The 21311-nt window shown below is 44.5% G+C and overlaps 1 protein-coding gene across 2 annotated transcripts; it reads right to left on the minus strand.

Annotated features, from left to right (window-relative positions):
* Positions 1-2923: 2923 nt before the first annotated feature.
* LOC137346952 (interferon alpha-inducible protein 27-like protein 2) lies at positions 2924-14398 on the minus strand. Of its 2 annotated transcripts, none has more exons than XM_068010906.1 (4): positions 14054-14398; positions 11161-11225; positions 3516-3677; positions 2924-3107 (listed from the first exon to the last, which is right to left on the minus strand). In XM_068010906.1, the coding sequence occupies exons 2-4, from the start codon at positions 11195-11197 to the stop codon at positions 3022-3024; spliced, it is 285 nt and encodes a 94-aa protein (XP_067867007.1). In that variant the 5' UTR covers positions 11198-11225; positions 14054-14398; the 3' UTR covers positions 2924-3021. The 2 variants fall into 2 exon arrangements, with proteins under 2 accessions (XP_067867007.1, XP_067867006.1); XM_068010905.1 differs by having other exon boundaries at positions 11161-11218; positions 14054-14397.
* Between the last annotated feature and the right edge of the window lie 6913 nt (positions 14399-21311).

Genomic DNA, 21311 nt, shown 5'->3' on the forward strand with positions numbered 1-21311 from the left:
ATCATCATATATGGCCTCCCGCCTCTGCAGTGCCAGATTGTGCCGAGCACAGCAGACCACCATGATACGCGATACTCTCACTGGGACATACTGCAAGGCTCCACTGGAACGATCCAGGTACCAGAATCTCATCTTCAGCAGCCCAATGGCCTACTCAATGATCACTCAGGTGGAGCCATGGCAAGTGTTGTACCTCTCCTCTGCTGCAGTGCGGAAGCTGTTCAAAGGCATCAGTAGCCATGTCTTTGATGGGTAGCCCTTGTCACCGATAATCCATCCCTGAGGCAAGCGGTGTCCTGAAAAGCTGTGGCACCGGGACTGTAGACGTGTGTAAGCATCATGGCTGCTTCCCAGGAAGTGGGCACACACCAGCAGGAAATGCTTTCCTGTTGATTAAGGCAGCTGGATGGTCCGTGGGAACATTGATGCCCATACGCGAGCCGTCTATCACAACTTACACCGACATAAATCCAGTGTTGGCCCCGAACCTGATGGCCCTCTTGTCCTGACTGTCAGTGTTGGTCTGGTAGTTCATATAGTCACCGGCTCTCTTGAACAGGGCATTTGTCACCTCCTTGATTAAGCCAATGGGCTTCTGCCTGGGAGACCCCACACATGTTCCCGATGGAACCTGGAAAGATCCTGCTGCAGAAAGTTTTAGTGCCAAAGTGATCATCAGGGCCATTGGCATAGGGTGACCCCCCCGCAAATCCCATAGATCACAACTCAACCTACAGCTGTGCATTAGTCTGTGATGGACTCCCTGAAGAGCCGTAGTCTTCACTGAGAATACCGCACGGACATTTGGAAGTGGCTGATTCGAGACTGGTACACTCTCTTGTGCAGGTGGGCCCTTCTTGGCATGGCCAGCTTCTGATGCTCCCATCGAGGAGCTTCACGGGCAGGCACAGCTGACTCTTGGCCCTCCCTCCGTCCGAGGTGCTGTGTCATGCCATGGTGGTCCAAAATTGACAGGGTGTATGAGACTCATGCCAGGTAACCTGTGGGCCACCAGCGCACTGTTGATGCAGAGACAACCCTGCCTTGGCAACTGAGCTTTTGACAATTCTCCTGGTGGACTCCGTGATAGTCCTCAGTACCCACCCTGCTGATAGTCAACCCTCTCATCAAGCAGCAAGGGCGACCAAACATCTCTCACAGCAGTTTGGTTACCCAATACAGCCCCCGCAAACCCAAGCCCAAGCGCATCCCTCTTGCAGAGCCCCCGAGACCCCAACTCCGCCCCCCTTGCTGAGCATACAGCAACATAGACTGACAATGTCCTCCGAACCCCCCTCTTTCCCGCTGCAGCATTGTTCATAGCTGCCTCCCTGTCATGGCACTGAGGCCTCTCGCATCGTTGTGGCCGGTGTTTAACTGTCGTGAACCCGAAGCCGCCCGCTGTCCACTAAATCAAGAGCCAACCTTTAAAATCGAGGTTAATTAGATGTAAATGCATTACAAACAACTGCTCAGCAATTTAAAATAGATTCCTGTCATATCAGGGCAGTAATGCTGCCTTGGTCCTTTCCTGCCGCTGGCAAAATCTGGGACCGTTGTCACAACACTGGATTTCCGGATGGATGGTTCTGATGCGATTCTCTGTTCCCCCATGCCACCACTCCCACTTTAAAGGGCCGCATTAAATTCTGCCCATGGTGACATTCATTGCAGCTGTGTTGTGTTTCAATGATTCAATGTCAGTGCATTATTGCAAGCCGTGGCTTGAATGTATGCCCTTTTGGAATATAGTGATGTGAAGCAATGAGAGTTGCAAGCTTGCCTGAAGGTGTGGCACGGGTGCATAGTGAAGGTGGAATAGGTCAGCTTGCAGCACCTTGTTACATGCAGTATTTTGCCATCAACTTGGTTCATGGTACTGTTGTATTACCTTGAAGATTCCTTCGACTATTGAGCCTTCTCTATGTTATTCTGGGGTGTTTAAGATATTGTGCAGTGTTGAACCTGTCTGCCACCATCTCCATACCATACCCATACGTCAGCAGGGCACACATTCAAGACTAAAGGATAGGTTCCGGAGATGTGTTCAAAGTTGTGCTAACGTCTGCCTGTAAACCTAAGAATGCATTTTGATGACCTCAGCAAATGACATTTGATGGGGTGAAATTCGCCTTGGTCTAACAGTATCGATCTAGAACCTCTTTCTTGCCAAACATTTGGCTTAAACCAGTATCTCATTAGCACAAATTGCTCTCCCAGTCACTCTGACTTCCCCCTAAGTGTGAGAGAGAAGAAGAGAATTGATTGGAAAAGTTAACACAGGCACGGAGCCAATAGAATGGGTGTTTGAGGCATGCAAGTGCTGAAATGATTAATCTACTCGCTTCCCAAGTCTTGGCATTCCATCATTCAGTTATCTGCCCATTCTACATGAGATAAGGAGATAATAAAATGGAAGTTTTTTTTAAAAAGCTTGGATGTTAAAAAAAAACTTACTGATTGGCAGTAACCCAAATATAATGTGAAGAGGATTCCAGTCTTTAGAAACAAGCAAAGGAACTTCTGTGTCTTAAAAAAATAAACACAAGTACAAATACATCTCAAACATGAAAACTCTTCAACTAGGATCTTAAAACAATCCATCGGTTTGAAAGAAGTTTACCTGGCCATTAAAGCAACCATGAGATTTTCAAAATTGTACATAACAGGGTATACTCCTGTAACACACAATTTAGTTAAAGGCAAAAAAAATAGTCAGAAGTAAATGTAAAAGAAAAACTGATACAATTGCTCATTAATCCAGAATAGAGATAGTGAATGTTTCATGGCTAGAATTTTGGCTTGAAACGGGGTGTAGTTGACGATGATGGGAGATTAAAACCTACTGCCAGAGCTTAACTGCTGCATAATATCTTTCACACTGCTATATTCTGAAAGGCAAAACAGTCACAGAGAAAAGACATAATATTCAGAGCCTTTATTTATTTTCAGTCAGATTCTTCTTCATATACAGCATGTAAAGGAAAGATGTTCATTATTTTCAGTTGTCTTAAGGCACTTTTACTTTCCGTAGCGTAGGATCGAACCTAGGAAAGCACCTGCAGTTCCCAACACAATGTTGGCACCTGCAGAGAGTCCAGCGGCCCCTTTAAAGAAAAGAAAAATATAAATGTGAATTAATTGCACACAATATGACATGTCAACAATTTGTTAATAATCAACAATTCTTATAATCCAGATCTAAACAGTATCCAGAGGAAAGATCAAAACCCTATTATAACTGATTTTACTGTTAATTTCTTTATTTGTATTTACAATAAAGCCAACTCATTTATCATTAGCATGTTGTTGAGGTTAAAACATAATAGTATTAACATTTATTGCAAAAGTGCCTTCTCGCTTCTATTAAAACTGTACTGATAAGTTTCCGAGACAATTGGGTAATATAAAAATTTATTCAGCACTATCATAGATGCCCAGGAATTCAAATACTATCAGGGAGGCTTTAAACAAGAAAGACTGAGAAATGTTCATTACTTATCACTGAAGCTTACCAGCAGACTGAAGGACAGCCACCAGACTTCCAGCTGCTACACCTCCTCCATTGGCGACAGCTGCTGTAGACATCATACTTGATGCAATAGAACTGCCTGCTATTCCAGCGCTGGTAAATCCCACTGCTCCCAGAACCACTGGCGCAGCAACAATGGTTGTAACTGAAGGATGAAACATCCACATTTAAACACAACACATATACACACAGGAGCTTAACAATATTGCCTAAAGCCTGATACATACAATTGTAGCATATCAGAATTCTTCCTGTCTGCAATGATGGTTTATTTCCTTTACAACATTTCAATCCAGTATTTTGCAATATCAATTATATTTATAATAATCCAGATCCAAGATATGCTTCACAATTTTCCTCAAGATCCCCTATCTGGAATTTCCACAGGGGTGCTCCGGATTATTTGCTGTAATTTTAGCAGAAAACCTACAGAAATGATACAAATGGCCACTTGTGCCTTTTCTTCAAGGTTTTTGCTTATATTCAAAAGTTATTGCAGATAATCTGGAGAACTCCCATCAAAATTCTATCGCTCAACCTTGAACAGCACTGAAGCCGAATAGAGGTAGCAGAATTAAACAGCAGTTCAAGAATAACAGCTACCAACAAATGTATCTCATGATTCATTTTGTGATGCTTGGACTGAAAATTATAGAGGAACATCTATCAAATAGTAAAATATTGACTGCTTGCAGCAATCTAATCATACTGTATGTAAAGGTAGTGCTGTAAGTTGTCACATTACGTGCACTGTGACTGAACTAATATTACTTATTAGAAATTAGTATACGTAAGAAAGTTGTATAGGAGAAATTAATGGGGCTGAAGGTTGATAAGTCCCCAGGACCTGATATTCTATATCCCAGAGTGTTAAAAGAGGTAGCTATGGAAATAGTGGATGCATTGGTGATCATCTTCCAAAATTCTATAGATTCTGGAGCAGTTCCTGCAGATTGGAAGGTTGCAAATGTCACCTGACTATTTAAGAAGGAAAGGAGAGAGAAAACAGGGAATAACAAACCTGTTAGCCTTACATTAGTCATTGGGAAAATGCTCGAATCCATTCTAAAGGATGTGATAAATGGACACTTGGATAATAATGATCTGATTGGGAAATCATGTTTGATGAACCCGTTGGGAGTTTTTTTTGAGGATGTTACGAACAGAATTGATAAAGGGGAGTCGGTGGATGTGGTATACCTGGATTTTCAGAAGGCTTTTGATAAAGTCCCCCACAGGAGATTGGTTTGCAAAATTAAAGCACATGGGATAGGAGGTACTATACTGGCATGGATTAAGGATTGGTTAACAGGCAGAAAGCAGAGAGTGGGAATAACTGGCTCATTCTCACGTTGGCAGGCTGTGACTAGTGGGATACGCGGGGATCAGTGTTTGAGCCCCAGCTCTGCACAATATCTAACATTGATTTGGATGTGGGAACCAAATGTAATATTTCCAAGTTCACGGATAACACAAAACTAGGTGGGAATGTGTGTTGTGAGGAAGATGCCAAGTAGCTTCAAGGGGATTTGGACAGACTTAATGAGTGGGCAAGAACGTGGCAGATGGAATATAATGTGGAAAAATGTGAGGTTATCCACTTGGGTAGGAGGAATAGATGTGCAGAGTATTTCTTAAATGCTAAGAGATTAGAAGGTGTAGACGTACAAAGGGACCTCGGTGTCCTTGTCAATAAGTCACTGAAAGCTAACACGCAGGTGCAGCAAGCAATTAGGAAGGCTAATGGTATGTTAGCCTTTATCGCAAGAGGATTTGAGTACAGGAGTAGTAAAATCTTGCTTCAATTGTATAGAACATTGGTTAGACTGCACTTGGAGTACTGCGTGCAGTTTTGGTCCCCTTACCTTAGGAAGGGTATTATTGCCATAGAGGGAGTGCAACACCAGACTTGTTCCCGGGATGGCAGGACTGTCCTCTGAAGAGAGATTGGGGAAACTGGGCCTGTATTCTCTAGAGTTTCGAAGAATGAGAGTAATCTCATTGAAACCTACAAAATACTTAAAGGGATAGACAGGGTAGATGCAGCTAAGATGTTTCCCCTGGTTGGGGAGTCTCGTACCAGGGGACACAATTTCAAAATAAGGGGGAAGCTTAGGTCAGAGATGAGGAGAAATTTCTTTACTCAGAGGGTTGTGAATCTTTGGAATTCACTACCCCAGAGGGCTGTGAAAACTCAGTCATTGAGTATGTTTAAAGCAGAGATTGACAAATTTGTAAATACAAGTGACATAAGGGGATATGAGGATATTGTGGGAAAATGGCATTAAAGTGGATGATCAGCCATGATCATACTGAATGGCGGGGCAGGCTCGATGGGCTGAATGGCCTACTCCTGCTCCTATGTTCCTATACTGTGATAGTCCCATTGTACACCATAACTTCCTACCGTGTCCTTCCTTCTTTAGTTGATACAGCTGCTGAATTACTTGAAAATAATATATTACATCACTGTTGTCTACTTTAAACATATCAGGGGTGATCTAAACCGGCCCACCCAGCAGAAACTAGGTGGGTGGGAGTTAAAATTGACCAGGAAACTTACCCAACAGAAATTCATCAGGGATTCACTGATTTGAATTTTAACCTGCTCTACTGAATAGGTGTCAAGAACACAAGTCCAAAGCCAGCTCAGGCCTTCTTTACATATGCGTGTCAGGTCCTGATGACATCAGGATCCAACTGCAACTTTAACTGCTGTCATGAGCAGCGATACCGTTGTAGATTTTCTGCGGGGTGAAGAAGGAGCTCCAGGCAGAAGAGGCCCATAGAAATAAAGCGTTTTTGCTTTTCTTGTGAGGCCTAGAGGTGCAGGAGTGCTTTTCCAGACACCGCAAGGAAATAGTTTGGGCCTCAGTTGACGCAGACTCCTACCAAAATTCTTTCCCCAAAACGAGACCCCTGGGAGACTGCCCTCGAAGTTGATCCTGTCTAGTTGTCTGTTGGGTGGTCTCTAAACCGCCAATCGAGCTATGGACTGCTAGTTTTTCAGTTTCCTTCTAAGAAATTGGGTTCTGGATCATGCTTTGGTGGTGTGAGGGTAGGGAGCTGGGGAATAGGAACAGAAGTAGCTGGCGAAAGGGATAAGAAATAAATGGCTATGGCTTCCACTACCCACCGCATCTGAAAATAAAAACATATGGGAGCAGAAGAACATAGAGAAACAAGCAAAAAAAGAAAATCAAGTTCTGGCAAGAGATGGAGTAAAAAAGTAGAATGTGAGAGCGATAGAGAGTGAAATAGCAACACAAATATGACATGGATAGATGCAAGACTATATAGAGTCATAGAGTTATACAGCACAGAAACAGGCCCTTCAGTCCACCGTGTCTCTCCCGGCCATCAAGCACCTAACTATTCTAATCCCATTTTCCTGCACTTGGCCCGTAGCCTTGTATGCTATGGCGTTTCAAGTGCTCATCTAAATACTTCTTAAATGTTGTAAGGGTTCCTGCCTCTACCACCTCTTCAGGCAGTGCGTTCCAGATTCCAACCACCCCCTGGGTGAAAAGTTTTTCCTCAAATCCCCTCTAAACCACCTGCCCCTTACCCTAAATCAACACCCCCTGGTTATCGACCCCTCTGCTAACGGACAAAGTTTCTTCCTATCTAACCTATCAATGCCCCTCAATTTTATATACCTCAATCAGCTGCGCCCTCAGCCTTCTCTGCTCTAAGGAAAACAACCCAAGCCTTTTCAGTCTCTCTTCATAGCTGAAATGCTCCAGCCCAGACAACATCCTGGTGAATCTCCTCTGCACCCTCTCCAGTGCAATCACATCCTTCCATAGTGTGGTGCCCAGAACTGTATACAGTACTTCAGCTGTGGCCTAACTAGTGTTTTATACAGATAACCTCCCTGCTCTTATATTCTATGCCTTAGCTAATAAAGGCAAGTATCCCATATGCCTTCCTAACCACCTTATCTACCTGTGTTGCTGCCTTCAGTGATATATGGACAAGTACACCCAGGTCCCTCTGACCCTCTGTACTTCCTAGGATCCTACCATCCATTGTATATGCCCTTGCCTTGTTAGTCCTCCCAAAATGCATCACCTCACACTCCTCAGGATTAAATTCCATTTACCACTGCTCCGCCCATCTATATCGTCCTGTAATCTAAGGCTTTCCTCCTCACTATTTACGACACCACCAATTTTCATGTCATCTGCGAACCTACTGAGAGGATTTGAAAATTTGTGTCAGAGCCCCTGCCATCTCCTCCCTTGCCTCACATAACAGCCTGGGATACATCTCATTTGGGCCTGGGGATTTATCCACTGTTAAGCCTGCTAAAACTGCAGAAAAGATTCACAAGGATGTTGCCTGGTTTGGAGGGCTTGAGTTATAAAGAGAAATTGGATAGGCTGTGTCTGTTTTCCCTGGAGCAAAGAAGGCTGAGAAGGGTCATGCTAGAGGTATATAAAATTATGAGAGGCATAAATAGGGTAGACAGCCAGAGTCTGTTTCCCATGGTAGGGGTGACTAAAACTAGAGGGCATAGATTTAAGGTGAAAGGGAGGAGGTTTAAAAGGGATCAAAGGGGTACATTTTTCACACAAAGAATAGTGGGTATTTGGAATGAGCTGCCTGAGGAGGTGGAGGAGGCAAGAACAGTAGCAACATTTAAGAGGCATCTGGACAGGTACTTGAATGAGCAAGGCATAGAGGGATATGGAATTAATGCAGGCAGGTGGGATTAGTATAGATAGGCATTATGGTCGGCATGGACGTGGTGGGCCGAAGGGCCTGTTTCTATGCAGTACGACTCTATGACTTTCAATGCTAATATGTTCAAGTATATCACAATCCCCCTCCCTGATCTCTGCACCTACATTGTCCTTCTCCATAATGAACACAGATGAAAAGTAATCATTTAAAGCCTCACCAATGTCCTCCGGCTCCGCACACAGATTGCCACTTTGGTCCCTAATGGGCTCTACGCTTTCCCTGATTATCCTCTTGCCCTGAATATAGTTATAAAACGCCTTGGGATTTTCCTTTATCTTGCTCGCCATTGGTTTTTTCATGTCCCCTCTTCGCTCTCCTAATTACTTTTTTTAAGTACCCCCCTACACTTTCTATACTCCTCTAAGACCTCCACTGTTTCTAGCACTCTGAATCTGCCATAAGCCTCCTTTTTTTCTTCCTTATCCAATCCTCTATATCCCTTGACATCCAGGGTTCCCTGGACTTGTTGGTCCTATCCTTCACCTTAATGGTTACATGTTGGCTCTGAACTCTCACTATTTCTTCTTTGAATGACTCCCACTGGTCTGATGTAGACTTTCCTACAAGTAGCTGCTCCCAGCCCACTTTGGCCAGTTTTATCATATTGAAATTGGCCTTCCCCCAATACAGTACCTTTATTACCAGTCCCTTTTTGTCCTTTTCCATAACTGCCTTAAATCTTAGCGTTACGGTCACTATCCCCGAAATGCTCCCCCACTGATACTTCTACCACTTGTCCGGCTTCATTCCCTAGGACTAGGTCCAGTACTGCCCCTTCTCTTGTAGGACTTTCTACGTGCTGGCTCAAAAAGTTCGCCCGTATGCATTTTAAAAATTCCACCCCCTTTTAGCCTTTTGCACTAAGACTATCCCAGTTGATATCGGGGAAGTTGAAATCCCCTATTATTACCCTATTATTTTTACACCTCTCAGAAATTTGCCCATATATCTGCTCCTCTATCTCTCCCTGGCTGTTTGGAGGACTGTAATATAAAAAGAACTTGCATTTATATAACACCTTGCATGACCGCAGTACTTCCAAAAGTGGTTAACAACAAATGAGGTACTTTTCTGAGATGCAGTCAGTGTCATAATGTAAAAAATGCAGCAGTTAATTTTCACACAGCAAGGTCCCACTAATATCAATGAGGTAATGACCAGACAATCTGTTTTAGTGATGCTAAAGGATAAATGTTGTCCAGGACACTGGGAGAACTGCCCTGTACTTCTTTTAATTGAACCATGGGATTTTATACATTTTTTGAAATTTATTAATTCAAGGATGTGGACATGGCTGGAATGGCCAGCATTTATTGGCCATCCTTAACTGTTCCTGAGAAGGTGGTGGTGAGCTGTCCTCTTGAACCACTGCAGTCCATGTGCTGAAGGTACTCCCACAGTGCAATTAGACAGGAAGTTCCAAGATTTTGACCCAGTGACCATGAAGGAAAAGTGATACAGTTCCAAGTTAGGATGGTGTGTGATTTGGGAGGGGAACTTGGAGCTGTTGGTGTTCCCATGAGCCTGCTGCCCTTGCACTACAAGGTGGTAGAGGCTGGGTGTTTGGAAGGTGCTGTCTAAGGAGCCTTGGTGAGTTGCTGCAGTGCATCTTGTAGATGGTACACACGGCGACCAAGTTGTTCTGGTGGTGGAGGGAGTAAATGTTTAAGGTGGTGGATGGGGTACAGATCAAATGGGCTGCTTTGTCATAAACGTTGTTGAGCTGTATGAGTGTTGTTAGAGCTGCACTCATCCAGGCAAGTGGAGAGTACTCCAACACACTCCTGACTTGTGCCTTTTAGATGGTGGACAGGCTTTGGGGAGTCACGAGGGGAGAGTTACTCACCACAGAATTTCCAGCCTCCGACCTGCTCTTGCAGTCACAGTATTTGTATGGCTGGTTCTGTTAAGTTCCTTGTCAATGATAACCACAGAATATTGATGGTAGGGGATTCATTGATGGTAATAATATTGAATAACAAGGGGAGTTGGTTAGACTGTCTCTTGTTGGAAATGGTCATTGTTTGGCACTTGTGTGGCATGAAAGTTACTTGCCAATTATCAGCACAAGTCTGGATGTTGTCCAGGTCTTGCTGCATTTGGTTATAATTTGCTTCAATATCTGAGAGATTGAGAATGCAATTAACATTATGCAATCACTAACAAACATCCCGACTTCTGACCTTACAATGGAGTGAAGATCATTGATGGAGCAGCTGAAGACGGTTGGGCCTAAGCCATTACCCTGAGTGATGTCTGGAGGCTCAGATGATTTGTCTCGAACAGCCACAAACATCTTAATTTGTACTAGGTAACACTGAAGCCAGTGGAGATTTCTCTCTGAATTCCCATTGATTTCAATTTTACTAGGGCTCCTTGATGCTGCACTCGATCAAATGTTGCCCCGATGTCAAGGGCAGTCACTCTCATCTCATGTCTAAAATTCAGCTTTTTTGTCCGTATTTGAATCAAGGCTGTAATGAGTTCTGGAGCTGAGGGTCCTGGTGAAACCTCAATTCAGTATCAGTGAGCAGGTTATTGGTGATCAAACTCGGTTTAACAGCTCATCTGAAAGATGACACCTCCGACAATTCCGCACTCCCTCAGTACTGCAAAGATGTATCAGCCGAGGTTATTTGCTCAAGTCTCTGGAGTGGAAATTGAACATACGACCTTCTGACTCCGAGTCGATATCCTCCGACTAACAATGAGCAATGCAATGGGAGATCTACTAATTTCCTTTGTAAATTTTTGAGAGCATTGTCACACTTTGTGTAATGTGCAATACTGCTGCTAGATCCACTTCAGTAGTCCCCTTCCTAGGATGTTTTTGTCTATTATTTAAAAATATATATATTTTGCAGTCAAATAGTGCTTACCTGCACCTATAGCTGCAGCTCCAGCTATCCACAACATGATAATCTGCTAATTTGCACACTGTAAACTTAAAAAAAGTCTTTCATTAGAGGGGAATAAATAAATAAATAATAAAAACCAGTAGATGTATTTGAATTTCCAAAAGGGAATTGATAAAGTGCCACATAAAAAGGTTATTACACAAGATAAGAGCTCATGATGGGCTGGATTTTGTGGAGGAGACGGGGCTTCCTGCCTCAGCCTTTTCATGTCCCACCCCGCCCCCCACCCCCAAGCCTCAGAGAGATCCTCTGTTGTTTTCCTGTCCGAGTGTCCCGCGCCAGCATCCCTGTCCCTTGGAGGATCCTGCCTCCAAGAGCTGCCGGCCAATCACTGGGAGCAGTGGCCACTGCCGGTATTGCAGAAGCCTGGGACCCAGGCCCAGCGCTGGAACCCCAGACCTCAGGTAAGAGAGGAGGGGTTGCTGAGGCCAGTCCGGAAGGCCGCAGCGAGTGGGGTTGCGGGGGGGGGGGGGGGGGGGGTGGGTGCGGTGGTGGTCATAAAGCCCAGGAGGAGTGGAGCCCTGGGAGGTGCATTGTTTTCCAGCCAGGGCCCTCCATGAACCACAGATTGCCCATAGAGGAGGGCCCCACCCCCAAGCCACAGGTAGGTTCCTCGTTTTACAAGGCAACACCCCCTGACTCCATTAATAGGCCACTTAAGGGCCTAGTGACAGGCGGGTGGTGAACTATAAAATCCAGCCCAATATTGGCACTAATATATGACACATGGATAGAGGATAGAGCATCGGTGTCCAAACTTTTTGCATGAGGGGCCACATTACAATTTTTGTCCTCCGTAGGGGTGAACAAATTTCGGAAAGTTAAAGGCATTAGAAACGTATCTTACAAGAATAATGTCGCTTGATATTGTATTCCTTGAAAACAGCTACCTTCTTGTCACATCAGACACAATATGGCCCTCGTTGTCCAAGAGTGTTTGAATGCTCGACATTCAGGATCAATTTTCCTTTCCTTGCTGTATTCATGAGCCGCCATCTTTCTTTCGATAAGTATTTTGGGTAAACACTGTTTGAGATAGATATCAGGGCTCCTGCTCTCGCTCCTGGTTGAAGGGGCTCCCGGTTAAATGGGCTCGGCTCTCTCTCTTGGTTAAATGGGCACTGCCAGCTTGTTGGGTTATCGCCTGGGGCCCTGGCAATTTCACTCTGCCAGACGGCAGGGGCGGGCAAAAAGGAGGTAGTGAGCGTCTTCAACCTTCCCTGGTGGCTAGAAACTTCAACAGCCTGGCGCTGCTCCACTCCTCTCCCCAGCTCTCTTCAGACTTTATCATGTCCAGCAAAGCATTGCGTGTCTGCCATTATTAGTCCATCAGCCACTACTTAGGCACTGCAACTCCAATATTAGTTCAGATTGGCGAACCGAATAGAAACCTTTGGTGGGTCTGATAAAAGGAGGCAGCCTTCTGACAGCTGGGGGGTCCTCCTGATCGGTCAACCTGAGCCCGATGGAGGGCCACCCCTGAAGCCCCAACTACCCCCATCGCCCAACACGCACCACCCCCACCCTCCACCCCTTGTCGCCTATCCGACCTCCCTTGCCTCACCGGGGCCCGACTGATTGCCCCTGCAATCTTCAGCTGGGTTGCAGTGCCAACAGTGGCCATCGCTCCCACTGATTGGCCGGCAGCTCCATTAGGCAGCACTTCCTGCCTCAATGAGGTGGAAGTCTTGCCCAAGACCAATTAAAGGCCTGGGGACCTGAAAGTCCGGTCTGGATCCCATGCCTGGTGGAGGCGGGATCACCACCAACTCTTGCATTGGCGGACGGCTTCCCCATGCCCACCATAAAATTCCAGCCAGCACCTCAAGACAGTTCAACACTCCACTGGAGTGTCAGCTTTGAGTTTTGTGCTTGGAGTGGAACTTCAACCCACAACCTTCTGACTCAGAGGAGAGAATGTTACCAACCAAATGCAGCCGACACCTAATCCTAAATCCTAATATGACACAAGGTTGTAAGTTAGTAATTGTTTAAGATGAAAGCTGCTGGTACTGAGGAGATGCCAGCCTGCTGATTGGCGATTGGCCAGCAGCTCCTGGAGGCGGGACTTCCTGCCCCAGAAGGGTGGCAGACCAAGCCAATGCCAATTAAGGGCATGAGCCACCCAAAAATTGTTGTGTGGTTTCCAGACCCGGCGGAGCTGGTCTCACCCCTCCCCCCCCCACCGGCCAGAATTTTACATTGGGCTGGAAGCCCCGCCCACTGGCCAAAAAGTCAGGGGTGAGCCTCCCTCTGCCGGACCTGGAAGCCAAGGGTACGAGATGGGAACAGCAGCACCCGCCCCCATTCCCCCACCTCTCACTCAATTTTATGTCCTCGCCCGACAGCCTGCTCCTGCGGGGTGGTGTAAAACGCCAGCCCCCAACAATTAGGCCAGATTTGAAATTAGTGGGTTAACACTTCTGTTGAAATTAGTGGAGAGGGGGATTTCATCCTCTAGTATCTCCAGTCATGGTCTCTGCGCCTTTCTTTGCTGAGTCGTCAACATCATAAATGTTGTTGTAGTTGCAGTAAACCTTGGGTGCGGCCTCATCGCTGTAATGGAATACAGTCGGGCCATCGCTCCCTGGTCCCAGAGAGGACAGCGCCAGCCATCGCCTTCAACATCGCGCAAGTCACGACCCAATTAACAAAAATACAAATGGAAATACACTGGTGTTTTATAATAAACTGGTGTGTACTTGCACTATCATTTTCATAACAATCACTTAAAAACATCACTAAAAATGCAATCTGCTGAACAACTATTGAATCACTATATCAAATTTATCTTAAATATTTATATCTAGCTTCAATTTTAAATATTAAATCTTATCTTAAATATTAAATATACCTGTTGTATTTTGTAGTTGTCCAATGTCAAACTTGAACGTCAGCTGTTCTCTATTGGCAGCAGAAGCGGCTGTGCAGAAAATATAGTAAACTGAAAGAAGTCCGCTGGGCCCTAATGCTCGTGGTGTGGAACTCAGTCATTGAGTATGTTTAAAGAAGAGATTGACAGATTTCTAAATATCAATGACATAAGGGTATATGAGGATAGTGTGGGAAAAACACATTGAAGTGGATGATCAGCCAAGATCGTACTGAATGGCGGGGCAGGCTCAATGGGCTGAATGGCGGGGCACTCTACTTGGTATTTGTGTTGGAGGATCAGGGGAAACCATTTATTTTGGTATTGCACAACACTTCTGACTACTATTTACAGTGGCAGACTCTCATATAAATAGGGAACTTGTTGCTTATGTATGCATGACTCAGGCGTGAAAGTTACAACTTCACTGAAGGTCCCTGGACACAATTTCAGAAAGTGGCAAGAGAAAGTGAGAAAAAAAGTCAGAGTTAAAAAGAAATTCAAAACCAAGGCCTGAATTTAACCTGGACGACAGGGGTCCCGGTGACAGGCTGGAAGGGGACAACCCCACCTTGGCCCTGTTTTGAACCCCCATCCAAATTCCACAACGGGCGTGAATTGTGTTTGATCGGAGGTAAATGATCTGCATTATACAAAGAAATCACAAAAGATAGAAACTTATATGACCCAAAGAAAATACATACAGGAAAATCACCAGAAAAATACAAGAAGAAAGAAGCAGAAAATATAAAGTGTGACAAGATCCTTGCGATTCTTTAGCACTCTTGAGACTGAGTTTTATGGGCTCCCTCTGGATGGGAACGTAGGCGGTGGAGTGCCCGTCGCCTTCCTGACCCCTTGGCATTTAGTCCAGGCAGCCATTTAACTGCCTGTAGTCAGGGTCCCTTTAAAGACCCTTTAAGGATGGTGATCTCTTCCACAAGAGCTGCTGGCTAATCAGAGGGCTGACAGCTCAGTAGTAATGGCAATGCCACTGGAAACAGTGGCCACTGCTGTTACTACAGGAAGACCAGGACCAGGACCAGCGCTGGAGCCCCGGACCACAGGTGAGTGTAGTGGGCTCGCCAGGACAGCAGGAAGAGGCCCTTAAGTTAATTGGCCACTTCAAGGCATCAATTGGCCCCTGGGCGGGAAGGCTCTCATTGGCCTTCCTCGCCCTTGGACTAAAGTCCAAGGTGTTGGGAAGGCGACGGGTACTCCACTCCCCGCCTACCCATGCAATTTTATTGACCCCCTCCCATCTCCATTCCCATCCCGAGGGGGCCCATAAAACTCAGCCCCATGAGTGCTAAAGAATAGCAAAGATCTTGTCACTCCTTATATTCTGTGCTTTCTTTTTCTTATATTTTTCGGAGATTTTCCTGTATGCATTTACTTTGCATCACATAAGTTTCTATCTTTTTTGATTCCTTTGTATAATGCGGATCATTTACCTTGGATCAAATAAATTGCTGCACTTTTCTTGATTCCTTCCCACCAGTGTGGGTACCCAGGATGGTACCGTGGTCTAAGCAGTATCTTCCAAAAGTTTAGCATTACTTTACTTTGTTCCTCTCTGCCCCTGTACATAAAACATGAAATAAATGTTTCTGGCCCCTCTCCCACCCCCAATAACCATACAATTCATTCCTTGCCCTCTCCCCCTACAGAATACTTACCTGGCGTACCTGATCTTCCCCCTCCACTTTTCATAAACTGTGAACTTTACCCCTTCCCAGAAGCCCCTACACCAATTAGAGAAGTGTGACCCTTTTCCACCAACTCCCCCCGCACTGAAACCCTTACCTGCTCCCCCACTCCCCACCAGTGTTACACCTCGTATCCCCAGATGGGGATCTGAAGGTGCTGGAGTGCCAGCCACTGGCAGCAATATTGCTACAGAGCAGGGACGGCAGGAGCAGGTAAGTAATTAAATTGTTGATTACAAAAATTTAAATATTGAAATTTTGAACCCTTGCCAAGCGGTGGGGGGCCACCACAAGACCTCGCCACTGCTGGCAATATGAGGCCAGACCTTCCCGACGTCGAGGCCCCTGGCGGGCTTCTCCCGGAGGCAATTTCCAGTATCCCCCGCCATGACCCCCGATATCGATGGTGCTGTAAAATTCAGCCCAAAGAGTGGGCAGCAGGTGCTTATATAAATCATCTCATCACATCTTTACCTACTCCGTTATGATGACAAATGTCCTTGGGGGAAGAATACAAACCATGTCCTATGTCATTGAGTTATATCCCTCAACAAAACTATCTGGTGGCATTTGCACTTTGCCTGCTCGTGATGCTCTCAAATGTCTCGTTATATGACAAGTCTGTGTAGGCCAAATAAAAACTAAGAGAAAGAGAAACAGACCGGGGAAAGAGTAAGAAATACAGCGGGAAAGAAAAAAGTCCAATGGGTCTGGAAAAATGAGAGAGAAGCAAAGATCAGGTGGCAGAGGACTTCTGGGCAATACCGCAGGAGATCCACTAGTTACAAAGTACTGAAACTTTCCGGTGAACCCAGACCTGCGGGGATCCTAGAAAATATACAGAAAAAACAAACTACCGGATAGTTGGCAACTTGTGTATTTACACTATTTACTAAATTTAAAGTGACGCTGTCAACCTGGAACGGGGAAGTGAAACTGATCTTCAGTGTAAAATCTGATCCCTTCAAGCTGTTAGTGATGCAATCCGATTTCTGAAGAAACGAAACTGAATCCATGTAGTTTCAATGTCCTGTTCAAACAGTGGAGATCACACAATGAAGTAAAGTTCATTTTTACCGCCATGTTTACTCTCTAAATTTGCTCTGTGGTTGCAGTGTTTAAGGAGCTGGCCTGATTCCAGCTTGTTGAAATCAACAATTCCTGATTTAACTCTTCAACGATTTCTTCCCTTTGCTGGAGAGTGAGCTGCAGAGGAGAGAAAAAGAAACAAGAAAGGGGAACAAAACAAGAAAGATAGAAAAGAAAAGGAGATAAACAGTCATCTTCACACTGCACTGAATGCTGTAGTACAGAGTCCATTTTCATGCCATGCAATATTTGATATCATTGATAGACACTAATGGTGTGACTGTTAATGATTCAATAGTTCAGATAGTTAGCTCTTATCAACCATTCAATTGTTACTGGTAATAGGGCAAAGCACTAGTCTATTTCCAGCTTTAAAATGGAGGGAGAGAATTTCCACAGGGCTGGATGACCTCCCCCCCACCCTCTCGATGGACCCCACCCGCCACCCCCCCCCCCCACCACCCGCCATACTGGGGCCCAGCCAATTGACCCAGCGAGGCCCCACACACTTACCTTTTCTGATTAAGAACTGATTAAGATCATCCAAAGCTCTTCTGCTGAGGTCCTAACTCACACCAAGTTCCGTTTGCTCATCATCCCCATGCTCACTGACCTAAATTGGTTCCTGGTTAAGCAACGCCTCGATTTTAAAATCTCATCCTTATTATCAAAAGCCTCCATGACCTTGCCCCTCCCTAGCTTTGTAATCATCTCCATCCCTAAAATCCTCTGAGACATCTCTGCTCCTCCAATTCTGGCTTTTTGTGCATTCCTGATTTTAATCACCCCCACCACTCGTGGCCGTGCCTTCAGCTGCCTAGGCCCTAAACTCTGGAATTCGTTCCCTATATCTCTCTGACTCTTTATCGCTCTTTCTTCCTTCAAACCTACTTGTTCGACCAAGCTTTTAGTCATCTGCCCTAATATCTCTTTATGTGGCTCAGTGATGTCAAATTTTATTTGATGACACTTCTGTGAAATCCCTTGGGAGGTTTTATTTTGTTGAGGGAGATATATAAATACAACTTGCTGTTGATGAGTTGCATATTTTGGACTTTATTTGTTCCTGGTTTAACTTCAAAGGACTTTTCCAAATCTTCTGACACAGAGTTGCAGGAGGCTTCAGGGACAGTGGGGTCACAATTCCCATATAAAGTTATTGCCAAAGCATTATTTTTAGCACAGGATTGTTCCTGTTACTTTCTGCAATTGAAGAATAATAAATATTTTCTGATAGCTTAGTTTAGTTTAGTTTAGTTTAGAGATACAGGACTGAAACAGGCCATTCGGCCCACCGAGTCTGTGCCGACCATCTGCCACCCAATAGTGCCCTATGGATCAAATAAAAGCAAAATACTGCGGATGCTGGAAATCTGAAATAAAAACAGAAAGTGCATCTGTGGAGAGAGAAGCAGAGGTAATGTTTCAAGTCTGTGACCTTTCTTCAGAACTCAAGAGCCCTATGGATCTCCACTACTAACAATCCCTTACCAGAGCTTTTCCTATTTATTATCATTTTCTGCTTCCTGTTGTTTAGCCAGATTTCAGTCCAACTTTCAATGCCTATTTAGCATTTATTCTATGAAGCTTAATCTTACAATGTGAATTTTATCAAGTCCCTCTGAAAATTCAAGCAGATTATATGGTTGATTCCATGATTGGCAACTCCTGGTGAGAAGCAGCACGGGTCAGAAAATCGTGGGTCTGCAGCCCCTGATTTTCCATCCATTTAAATATTTAAATTAATATACCAGGGTCTGTAAGCCTGTGATTTCCCGAACAGCATGCCCTATAAGTGCCAATTCTTGCCAGGAGAGCTCAATTGGAGAATCAGTCCTGATATCCATGGGACTGACATCCCAACAACTCAGTTACTTCCTTCAAAAAGTTAGAATAGGTTTGTGAGGCTCAACCTCATGTTACAAAATCCAAAATACCTGTGGTTTTTGGCCTCCAGGCTTTTCAGATGTTGATAGCATGCTATGCAATGCTTCTGGACACAAAACGTGATGAAACATACTGTGTTAAAACATTATGCTGCATTACTTGTGTGTGACAAAGTGGCACCGTTTTTCTTCTTTCCCAAAAGTTTGCCAAACATTTTTCATGAACTTGTTGCCACTTTAAAATGCAGCTGCTAATTCATGAGTCTGGATGTGCACCAAAAGTGATTGTTAGGAGCAAAGAAATAACGTGAGCAATATAGTAAATGTTATCAGGTTTGTGCACAACCAGAAAAGGACAGGAGGAAGATCTTCCTCAGCTTGGTCCCAACATCAGAAGAACCCCCAGTGACAACACCCTCCCCCGCCGCCCACCCCCAAGGAACCAGTGTTAAAAGTTTGATTCTTACTCCACCCTCACAGTTGAAGTTGATAATTTGGTAGCATATCCTTTTCAAATTAGCGTCAAATAGGTGCTATAAATTCTGCCCACTCAGCCTGTTTAAACCCATTTCACACAAAGACTTCAGAACCAGCAGAGGAGTCTTTCATCCCTTCAGTTTAGGCCGCATCTAGATCCACAGCACAGAGATGAAATGTGGGTGTTCTGTTCAAAGGTATCGCTGAGTTGTTGCCCCATTTTTGCTTCCTGCTGATTTGGGAGGTTCGATCCTGAATATTGATATATTTTACTCATCTATATGGATGAATATTAACTCTAATTAGTAAAATAATAACCAGGGAGCCCGCAGTTAATATTTTAAAGTAATAAGTTGATTTCATGGTACAATGGGCTGAATTGGATTTGGGCAGCACCAGCACCATTTTTAAAGGGCCTTAAGCCCTTCCAAATAATTATAATTTTTAAAGGGAAAATATAATTGATTTTTATTAAATATAAAAATAAGTGATGGAGGCCTTTCCCCAACCCCCCACAATGGGGGGTTTCATTGCCTGAAATGACAATCAATTGATTTTGTCAAATACCCAACGTTTCCCCCCCAACCTTCAATCTTTTGCCCTTCAACTGCATCCCACCATCCTCACGTCCAATAAAAATTGATTTCCCCACTCCTCCACACCTCTTGCCTTGAAAATTTTATTCCTCCCTCCTCCCCACCAGGTTCTCACCTCGGAACTCCGCGCGAAATCCTAACGGAGGCTGTAAAATCAGCGTGGGACGGCAGGTAAGTTATTTCGCATACATTTATCTGCATATGAAGATTCAGGGCCCGCTGCCAGGCAGTGGGGGGAGCCACACCGCGGTTCACCCGTTGCTGGTAATATGCAGCGGGCCCTTCTCAACATTGCAGGTCAAGGCGGGCCTCTCCCCACAGAATTTTACGGGTCCCCGCGCCGCGACCCACAGCATCGAGGGGCCAGAAAAATTCAGCCCAATGTGTCTTTCTCCATGAACTGTAATTAGGAGTATGGTATTAAACTAACAATTATAGGACTATTCATAGGAATTGTTTCAATTGTAAGGCACAATTCCAAGTATTTCCCATTTCCCAACCCATTGCACATTGAATCATTAATAATGGTAATTTCCTGTGTAAATAAAGACCTTGCATTTAAATATCTTTCATGTCTTCAGTATGTCCTAAAACACTTCTCAGCCAATTAATTACTATTTTGAAGCAGAGTCACAGTTCTGCTGGCAAATGACAACAAATTAATGCACAGCAAGATCACAAAAACAGCAGTGAGATAAATGACCAGCTATTTTGTTTCAATGTTGTTGGTTTAGGAATGTGTTGACCAGGACACCAGGAGAACTCCCCTGCTATTTTTCAAATAGTGCCATCATTTTCTTACACCTGAATAACAAGATGAGACCTCGGTTAAAATGTCTCATCCAAGAGGGAAGCACCTCCGCCACCATGCAGAAATTTCAGCCTAAATTAGGCTCTCAAGTGCTGTAGGGGGTCGGTGGGGGGGGGGGGTGGTGCTTTCACCTACAGCTGTCTGACTTGGGCATGAGAGGGGCTACCAGTTAACCAAGGGGGCTGGTTTGCCATCACCAGTGCATAGGAAACACTTTCCTCCCGCATATGTTTGAGTCTGGTGGTTTTGTCTCTTCAGTCTGTTCTGGATTCAAAGTTGGGTCATTATTGTTCAGTGACATTACTCTGAGCCAATTCACCACCTAGTGAATCTCCCAAATTAGCAGCTGTTAGTGTTTGTAATGGGTTGACAGCCAGTACAGAATTACTGAAAAAGTGCAAGTGTCTTTCATAAGGTGCTGAACATTAAAGTGCATAGATTAAGTGATAATTTAAATATACAGTAACCGAATATAAATGCAGAACTTTAGAGACAAATACTCTAACTTTTCAGAACCCATAATATTAAATTGTAAGTCAAGAAGAATAGTCACTCTCCAAGACAGATGAAATAACAGCAGCTTGCATTTGTACAGTGCCTTCAATGTTGAAAAATATTCCAAGGAGCTTTACTGAGATATAATCACAGCCAAAGAAGGAAAGATTAAGAGCA

The sequence above is a fragment of the Heterodontus francisci genome, chromosome 31, assembly GCF_036365525.1.
Source record: "Heterodontus francisci isolate sHetFra1 chromosome 31, sHetFra1.hap1, whole genome shotgun sequence".
NCBI lineage: Eukaryota > Metazoa > Chordata > Chondrichthyes > Heterodontiformes > Heterodontidae > Heterodontus > Heterodontus francisci.

Bases quoted from the DNA above. Each gene is read 5' to 3' on its own strand.
- LOC137346952 (XM_068010906.1), bottom strand. From the start codon at position 11,197: ATGTTGTGGATAGCTGGAGCTGCAGCTATAGGTGCAG. The intron at 3,678-11,160 runs GTAAGCACTATT...TTCATCCTTCAG, and splicing joins AGCTGCAGCTATAGGTGCAG to TTACAACCATTGTTGCTGCG. The intron at 3,108-3,515 runs GTAAGCTTCAGT...TTTTCTTTAAAG, and splicing joins GGCTGTCCTTCAGTCTGCTG to GGGCCGCTGGACTCTCTGCA.